This window comes from Malurus melanocephalus, unplaced genomic scaffold (assembly GCF_030028575.1).
Source record: "Malurus melanocephalus ecotype Western Australia unplaced genomic scaffold, MMel_1.1 scaffold_704, whole genome shotgun sequence".
In the NCBI taxonomy this organism is placed as follows: Eukaryota; Metazoa; Chordata; class Aves; order Passeriformes; family Maluridae; genus Malurus; species Malurus melanocephalus.
Genome location: NW_026623936.1, coordinates 274,172 through 283,040, shown reverse-complemented (window position 1 = coordinate 283,040; position 8,869 = coordinate 274,172). Strand labels below are relative to the sequence as shown.

The 8,869-nt window shown below is 56.2% G+C and overlaps 2 protein-coding genes across 2 annotated transcripts; both read right to left on the bottom strand.

The window, feature by feature from the left end:
* Nucleotides 1-41: 41 nt before the first annotated feature.
* LOC130584392 (CMRF35-like molecule 8) lies at nucleotides 42-802 on the bottom strand. The gene is made up of 2 exons (XM_057384353.1): nucleotides 763-802; nucleotides 42-655 (listed from the first exon to the last, which is right to left on the bottom strand). The coding sequence occupies exons 1-2, from the start codon at nucleotides 800-802 to the stop codon at nucleotides 42-44; spliced, it is 654 nt and encodes a 217-aa protein (XP_057240336.1).
* A 747-nt stretch (nucleotides 803-1,549) lies between these two features.
* LOC130584402 (CMRF35-like molecule 5) lies at nucleotides 1,550-3,564 on the bottom strand. Its single transcript, XM_057384365.1, has 4 exons — nucleotides 3,260-3,564; nucleotides 2,532-2,867; nucleotides 2,217-2,325; nucleotides 1,550-2,006 (listed from the first exon to the last, which is right to left on the bottom strand). The coding sequence occupies exons 1-4, from the start codon at nucleotides 3,393-3,395 to the stop codon at nucleotides 1,895-1,897; spliced, it is 693 nt and encodes a 230-aa protein (XP_057240348.1). The 5' UTR covers nucleotides 3,396-3,564; the 3' UTR covers nucleotides 1,550-1,894.
* Nucleotides 3,565-8,869: the final 5,305 nt, after the last annotated feature.

The window sequence follows — 8,869 nt, the reverse complement described above, 5'->3', positions numbered from 1 at the left end:
TGTGACACAAGAACACGATCCCGTTCACAGCAGCACTCTCGTCAATCAGAGACATTCCCCTGCACACCCCGAAGCAGAAGGTGCCCTTGTCCTCCTTGGCCAGACCCTCCACAGTCACTGTGAACCACAGCTGTGTGTGATTGTCCCGGCTGGAGCGTCAGGGTTGGGAAGGAGGAATGAATGCAGAGTGCCAGATGGACATCTTGTCCTTCTCCATGTCCCCATGGCCAGGGTGACATCTCCTCCCTTGGTCTGGCCCAGCSCCCCAAGCCTGTGGTCACTGCTGCTGTGCAGGGAATGTACAAGGACTGACCTGGATCCACGATCACCTCCACATCAGCACTGTCATCAAACTGAAGCATTCCCGTTCGCACCCCACAGAGGAAGGTGCCCGCATCCTCCTTGCCCAGATGCTCCACAGTCACCGTGAATGCCCGGTGTGTGCGGTTGTCCCGGATGGAGAATCGGCCCTGCTGCACCTCGGGCTTCGACTCCGAGGTGATGACGATATCATCAGCACAGGTACGAATAACTGCTCGCGGTGTGCACCAGTATTTCGTCAACTTCTCCTGGCCTCGCCGGTACGTGCAGGTGACTGAGAGGGATCCCCCCAGGAATCCCCGCACGGTTCTGGGCCCCCTCACCGCCCTGCAGCCTGTGGAGACACACGGAGCCACGGGAGTGTTGCTGCTGTTCCAATGCTTCCCTTCTCTCCTGGCGGATCCATGTGGGGCTCCAGCCCCGGCATCCACTCAGCCCTACCTGCCAACAGTGTCGAGGCCAGCGCCAGCAGGAGCCACATGGACACTTCAGGGCAGCTCTCTCTGCTACCCTTCATTCTGTCCCTGGGCCTTCACTTCCTCTTCTGCCTCTGGTAGCACCCCCGTTACTGCTGCAGATTCAGCAGGATCATGGTTTTTCGTGTTTCCTGCAGTCCCAGCTTCTCCTCGGTCACGGAGTCAACTTGCTGTGCACTGACTCCTGAGCCCTGAACCAGGGGTTCCTCTTTCTGTGTTCTCCATGGCAGGACAGCTTGCCTCTCACTGCCACACTGCCCATCCCCTCTGGACAGGCAGGACACYCCGTGGGGGAGGTGGCTCAGCACGGCACAGGGACCACCTGAACCCCAGACAAGCCCCCAGGCTGGGCAGTGCTCCTGCATGGCCACCCTGTTCTTGCTGTGGCAATGCAAAGGGGGATCCCCAGCCCCTGTCCCACTGCACATGGATGTGAGCACCCACTGCTTTCACTGCCCATTCCCCCAGGCTGTTCTCAGCACAGCCCTCTGTGCCTCAGGAGCCCCATGCCCTGCTCAGGTTCCTCCAGTCCTCCCCGTGTCCCCAGTCCCTGCAGCTGCTCTGAGGCTCCTGGAGTTCAGGGCTCCTGTGCCCATGACGTGGCTCAGCTGGGCCATGGTGGAGCAGGTCCCTGCATGGCCCCTGTGACCCCATGTCCCCACCAGCACAATTCAGCCTGTCCCCACACTCGTGTGCATCAGCATCGGCTACTGTGGGCACGGGGCAGTGCCGGCAGCTCAGGAAAGGCGTACATGGACAGACAGACAGGCAGACACAGGGACCTGCAGGATACCCAGCCTTTATTGCAAAATTGTCTTCAGCTGGCAGCTGCAGCTCAGCAGGCACAGGCTCTCTGCACCCCAAACCCTTCTCTCTCCAGCACAGAGGCTGCCACGAGTGGCCGAGGTTTTCCAGGGATGAGAAGCACGAGGAGCTGAGCAACTCCTGGCATGGGGTGGCCGTGATGGGTGGCACAGTCCAGCAGGGCGAGGGGCATGGAGGGCAGGAGGGTTTCCCTTTGGCCCCTGTGAGGGATTTKGGCAAATGTGCAGCCCCATGCCCCAGTGCTGCTGGACATCCCCMGGAGTTGCAGGATTTCAATGGCTCCTGCACCGGCTCCTCACCCAGTCTGCCCCACAAACCACGGCCAGCGCTATGGGCACCTTGATGCTGAGGAGAAGCAGCAAGTAGATGACACTGATCTGCGACCTGTGTAGGAGAAAGGAAGTTGTGCTGGAGCTTTAGTAGAGTCTTGGGAATGAGGATGGGGACTGGGGCACTTGCATGTCTGCCAGCTGTCCCACTTGTCCCCACAATGCTCTTTGGGGACCCAAAGCTGGGAGATACATGCAGGGGAGAAGATGGTTTTGGCCAGGGGATGTTGTTGGGGGCTTGCCTGGATGCCAAACCCTGACTCACATCGCTGGAGGCTCCCCACAGTCCCTGGGGCACGGAGGGTTGGTGGGCTGTGTGTTCACGTCCCCAGCTGTGTGTGAAAAACYGCTGCCCCTAGTTGTCTTTGAAAAAACTGTAAAGGAAACAGAGTCAGAGTGAGGTGTAGCCCCCCACACCCCATGTCCTGCACCCTGCCTGGAGCCTCTGCCCTGAGACTTCAGCCATGTAGGTGCAGGGCATGGGCATGGAGGTACCCAGGCAATGCCCTGAGCACTGGGGAGGAGGAAGAGGARAAAAGGGGGAAGCTCACTGCCAGCTTTGCTCCCAGCCCCGTTTTACCTGCAGAGACCATCACTTGGGTGCTGTGCCACCGGTGGATCCCCCCCTTGCTCCTCACCCCACAGGAGTACCGGCCTGCATCTCTCAGTGTGACATGGCTCAGCGTCACCGTGAATGCGTGTGCCGTGTGGTTGTCCCTGATGGACACCCTGTCCCTCGTCACTGTCACCTCCRAGCCATCCGTTTGGATGATGTAGGTCAAGCAAATCTGGAGGGAGTTTTTGCGGCACCAGTACTTGGAGTTGAGCTCGAAGCGTGGCTTGTAGCTGCAGGACACTGCCAGGGAGCTGCCCTTCTCCACTGTCACCTGCTTGGGGCCTGTCACCGCCTGGCCACCTGCAGAGGACRGAGAGAGGCGCTGTAAATGTGTCCTGGTGTTGCATCAGGGAGCCACGAGGGATCTGAGCCCGGGTTTCTTGGGRGCACAGCCCGAGGGAGGCTGTGCCTGTGAACCCACAGTGCCGGCAGACAGTGCTGAGATGAGATGCCCCCAGTCATCAAAAGAAGAACCCCCATCAAGCTTGTCTTATTAAAAAAGTGAAAAGCCTTATTCCCAAGCTTCTCGTGGCAGCAGTACAAGAAAATCTCAGAGATCAAACTCGGTAACTGCCAGAGGAAAAGTTTGGGATCAGCTGAGCTTTTGCCGCGACCACAGTGAGCTTCCTGGTCTGGCTCAGCCCCAACCTCTCCACAACTCTGCCAGAACCCCTGAGATGGAATTACCTGACCTGTGCTCGTGGCTTTCACGAGGAAAAGGGTCCAAACCAAGAAAATCCTCATTTTCCAGCTTCTTGCTCCCAAGGTGAGGCCTTCCCCGCTGTTTTTCCAAAAATATCCTGTGGGATAGAGCCAGCACCCGCACATGGGTGTCCCAGGAGTTTTCAAAGCCACCTTCTCCTGTCGCGACCTTGGGCAAGGCTTACCCGCAGACTCTGATGTCTTCTTTTTAAGATAGTTGCTTCCTCCCGTTCACCCGGGGGTCATGACTCACCCGGGTTGTTTCGTGACAGTCTCTGCTTTTCCTCTGAAATAAACACTGAGTTCCCAGGAAAATGCCAAAACGCAGCAGGGTCCTCCACCCAGAAGGGAGAAGAGACCCTTTCCCTGCACAGAGCCCCAAGGATTTTGGGGAGTTTTGAGCAGGGTCAGGGATGCAGGGACTGGGGTAGAGTGAGTGCAGGTCAGCGCCTGTGGATGGACTGGTTGGGATGCTGTGATGCTCTCCCAGTTGTGATGGACTGGGATGATGGAYAGGGATGATGTCCAGCCATCCACCCCCCTGCCCTGCTGCTCCCTGGCTCCTGCCAGCTTGAGCTGGGCTGCTTTTGTTTGTTTTCTCGAGCAGAAGTGTCTCATTTCCTCCTCAAACCACCTTTTTTGGCACGGCTGTWGGGTTTTGAGTGACAACGCTGCTTTTCCCCCAGAATTAAATGCTTCCACTAAAAGTTTCAGAAACACAAACACAAAAAGCAAAGCCGTTTCCCCGGCAGCWGCTTTGCCAATGGCTTTATTCCAACATGACCTTTAAAAAGAGCAGAAAGCACAAACCCCCAGAACCCCCTTCCCTCTCCGTCCCTCGCCATGGCAAGAGGAAGCTCTGAGTCTTCTTTTTTTTTTTTGGTCACTAAGTAACCCCTTCATTCCCAGCTGACCGGTTGTGAGCCGAGCCGCTGCAAGTAACAGCAAGATCTAAACTCAAAAAATGGCTGGAAATGGCAAACCTGCTTTGTGATGAGAAAATTCCTGCTCCAGCCACCTCATCTTCCTTGGGGATGCATCCCTGCCCAGCAAGGCACAGTGCATCCTTCCTACCCTTCCCTGGGAATGACAGGGGGATTGGGAGAAGTGGCACAAGAGGTGGAGTCTCTGGGTGGAATGTGAGCAGGRAAGGTGCCTATAAAGGTATTTACTKTGTGAGGATTTCGAGGGGAGTTCAGTTACCCGAAAGCAGATGGAAGCACTTCTTCAAAAACCCACTTTGGTCGAGTTGCTGGGGAATTTTTCAAGCCACATCCATGCTGTGTCATTACTGTCACATCACTGTCAGATGTGAGGCATCATTTCCCTAATTCCCAAATTTAATTCCTGGGCAGGATGAGCAGCTGCCCAGCCCAGTGCAGGGGTTGGGATTCCCAAAACAGACTGGAACCACTTCCTCCCCGTAAACAGCTGTCCCCAGGACCGTGTTACCCTCCAGAGAGCTCCTGACTCTGTGTCAGCGGCTGAAGGAAGATCTCCTTCCTGCCCCTGAGGATAATCCAATGATTTACACCAACCCAGCATCAACTCTGCGACTGCCATGCGGGGTTTCAGTGTGATATTTCTCCTCTCAGCTGCAGTGTGAAGGGGCCCTGGCAGAGTGGGACAGAGGGATGCAGGGAAGGGAGAAGGGACACTGCCTGGGGGCTGTCATGCAAAGGGGATGGCTCCAGCCCGGTGCCCCAGCTCAGCAGCGTGTGAATGTACTCCTGGAGGGGAAGGTCAACATGAGAGCAGGCAGGAATGAGGAACCTCAGAGTGCTGATGCAGGAGTCTGTCACAGGAGGGGCTGTGATGTTTATCTCAATTAAAATGAGTGTCAGTTGGAAAGCGAGATCAGAAAGGGAGTAGAGCTATTGAGGCAGAAACAGCGCAGCCGAGTGTGATGAGGAGTCACTCTGCCTAAGCGGGGGAGAGTCCCGCAAGGAGYACCCCCGAGAYTCTCCAGCCAGGGTGCGGACAGTCYGGGGGAATGAATAMACACAGCCGCCTGCACRGGRCAGGGGAAGGCGCCCTGCCCTGCACCAGCATCTCCGGTGCGCTGCGGCAGCGTCCTGCGAGACAAGACCGCTCTCTTTTGGCAGCGAGAGGCCTGGGGAGCACARGGCAAGGCTGCTCTGTGAGAGAAGAGGCATTGCTGGGAGCGCTTCTCAGGAATGCCGCTGATGCGCCGTGACGGGATCACATCAGTTCGCCTTTCCGTCTGCGCCGTGCGGAGCCGGGGCGAGCATTCGCACAGCGAGAGAAGCGTGTCACAGCGAGAGAAGCGTGTCACAGCCCCGGCAGCGCCACCGTGATGAGATGCGGGCACGGCACAGGGCATGGCATGAGCTGTCACCTGCGCTCCTGCAGCTTTGCCCCCGGGCAGCGCTCCCGGTCCCTGCCCAGCGGCGACGGGACACGGCGCGACATCAGCAGGCACCGCTCGTTCTCTGGTTCTGCAAGATTATCGGTCTGGGTTTAGTCTCTGCTGCAGGCCTTCAGAAAAAGGCTCAAAGCCTTCCTGGGACAGGCAGTAATTGGCTCAATCAGTGCSTGCATCTCCTTGCTTCAGGGCACARCAAGAACAGATTTCTCCAGCTCTCACCCCACTCTATTACCACCTCCACAGCTGAGCCTTTCCAGAGTTCTGTCTGCTCTGGACTTCAATATTTCCAATCCTTGATTATGTTATTTAATCTCTGAAAAATAATCAAGTCGTTTCAGTCTATTCTTCACGGGCAGATTTAGCAAGTTTGGTGAAATTGTCCTGAGGAGATAAGGCTGAGTGTAATAATTGCAAATGTAGCTCCTTTAGCGCTGGCTGATTGAGCAGGCACTGTCTGATCTCTCCTTTCCGCTGCCATCTCAGATAACCAAGATAAGTCCAGATCGTTCCCAGATCTCCTGATTTAGTAAAGCCAGTAAAAGTGGCACAGAATAATTGCCGGCTTGGTGGTGGTGAAGGATTTACCCCGGGCTCTGCYTTGGGCTGGTCTTAGCCAGAAAAGGCTAAGATAGGAGTTTCTTAATGCAAGGAAATTAAGAATTCATTCTCGGTGAATCAGAGGATGAAATTCCGATTCCTTCCTAGCTCACGGGGAAAGAATGACTTCAGCAGGGTTCCAGTTTCCCCCAAATGTGTTGCACAGGCAATCCGGGGAGATGCTACAGCAGCTAATGGGGTTGGGCAGCAGAGAACGAGCAGGAGCAGGCGAGGACAGTGAAGCAGAAACTCCTGAGCTGGATTTAAATCTTCCACTGTTAGAGCTGCACTTCTCAAGGCAAATACRCAAGTAATTAAACTACCAGAGATAGTCTACCAGCCGACAGACCAAACAATGGATCTAAATTGCTGCTTCATTTGGAATCATTCCTGCCGTTTACAGGTCATTTCCTCTGATTTCATTGCTCCGCAGTGATTTCAACTGGTCAGAGCTTGCTCGGGGCTATGAACTCCTCACTGGCTGCCAGAGACCTCTGCTGGGTCTGGGGGAAGCTGGCAGAGAAAGTGATTTGCTCTGGGTGATGGGGAAGTGCATCCCGCGGTGTGAGAAGGGAGGCAGTGGTGCAGGTATCGGGCTGCTGGGCTCTGATAAAACTGCTGATATCGCTTATCAGCCACGGGTCAGGTCCTCCAGCGCCATAATGTGGAATAAAGCCCTTGGAGCRGGGCCAGCCTGTGCTGGTGCCTGTGTTTTGCCAGCAATCTGTGCTGTCTCATCAGGCTGCATTACACTTGGAGATATCATGATAGACAGGAAAATTGTCTTCCTCCTGAGTGAGGTTAAACCTGCAGGGCCAAGTGTCTCTGGTGCAACGCCAGTGCCTGCAGAGGGGATGGACAACTTGGCTCTGTGGGGCTCTTCTCGCTCAGCAGCTGCTSCTCCCTGCCCTCCTTTGTGATTCAGGACAGGAAACAAGTATTGCCRGAGCTGGGAAGGGTCAGAAGATGCTCTCCGAGCCCCAGAGCCTTTCCTGCAGAAGAGASCTGCCAGAAATTCGCTTCCAGGGATAAGCAGACCCGGAGGCTCATACTCAGGGCACTCTCCTCTTCACTGGGKGTGAAGTTCATCCCAGCTTCCAGAACGGGTTTGTCTGAGTGCCTGCCCAGTTTGGGTACCCAGGGCAGAGCCATGCAGTCCCTGATCTGTGCCTCTGGGGTCAGTGTGGCCCAGCAGRCAGCTCAGGATGGGCAGGACCCCCACTCTGGGGCAGGAGGGGTGCTCAGGATGGTGGCAGGAAGTCTCCATCCTCAAAGGGCCATGACAGCTCTGGGATACCCATGGAAAGGATTCTGCTGACATCCGCAGAGTTTTAACAAGTTCTTGGTGTGTTTGAGAGTTGCCCTGACTTTATTGAAGCCCCCCTGAGGTTTGCTGCTCTCTGCTTCTTGGCCCTGCCTGCTGCAGAGTGCATGCACTCTGTTGAACCGCTGGTTAATTATCTGATCCAGACACCAGGGCTCATGATGTCATTATTTTTGTGCTGTTGATTGTCTTCCAGAGCATGAGGCCATGGCCTGCCTGCAGGATGGTCTGTGTCAGGCTGGGTTGAGCTTTTTGGCCKCAAGCAAGCCTGAACCTCACTGTCCCTATTTATTTGGGTTTTAAATTTTTTTTTAGGCTGTTATTTCCAAGCCCAAACAACTGACCCGACAGAACCATCTCTGTATTCAGAGGAAATAACAGGCAGATATAATTAGCGATGTCAGGCCCAGGCAGTCAAACTGCAATCGGACGGCTGCAGATGGCTCTTGGAAGCATGGTCTGTTCCTCTGGCTTGGGGCCATCTGCTGATCTGGGACGAGGCAACTSGAGACTGGATTGAGTCTCTCTTAAATAAACTTCTAAATAAAGATTAATTTATTGCCAGTGCAGTCAACAACCTCAGATTGCTCTGAAGGGARTCATAAAGAAAAGGATCTCAATGAGATATCGACTGTCACCTTCAGGTTTAGGCACAGATTCCTCCTGCTTCCAAATACAATTTGCTTTTCACTCCAAGCAGGGTTCTAACTGGGCTCTGTAAATGCAGAGGGGACCTGMCAGGGTAAACCAGGCTTAGCACCAGTTTCGTAAAGGAGCTGAAATGGCCTGGTTAGCGCGTTCTGCTGCCCCTCCCTGGAGTGACACGCCAGTGACCGCACAGCTCTGGGCTTCACCCCTGCTCGTGTCCGGAGGGGTGTCCGGAGSGGTGTCCGGAGCGGTGTCWGCCGGAGCAGCCTCGGTGSGGCCGTGAGGCTCCGTGAGAGCCAAGGAGCCCGCTGTGAGCCGGAGCAGCGCAGCGGAGCTGCTACAGAAATCCTCTCTGCCAGCGCTGGCCGTGCCCCGTGCGCGCCGGGAAGGAGGGCAGCGGTTCCCGGCGGCGACAGCAGGGACCGCCGGGCTCTGCAGAGTGGGGGCTCTACGGCAGAGATGGACAGGGGGAGGTGAGAGGGAGCGGCGGTGGTACCGAGAGTCCGGCGGGCTCTGCCGGCGCGGGGGACCCGCCCCAGGGCGGGACCGGCCTCTCCCCGCTCCCCCCGCGCCGCCTCCTCCGGGCGGGGAGCCCTGCGAGCGGCGGCGCCGAGCACCGGGCAGCGCTGTCCTGCGGGCACC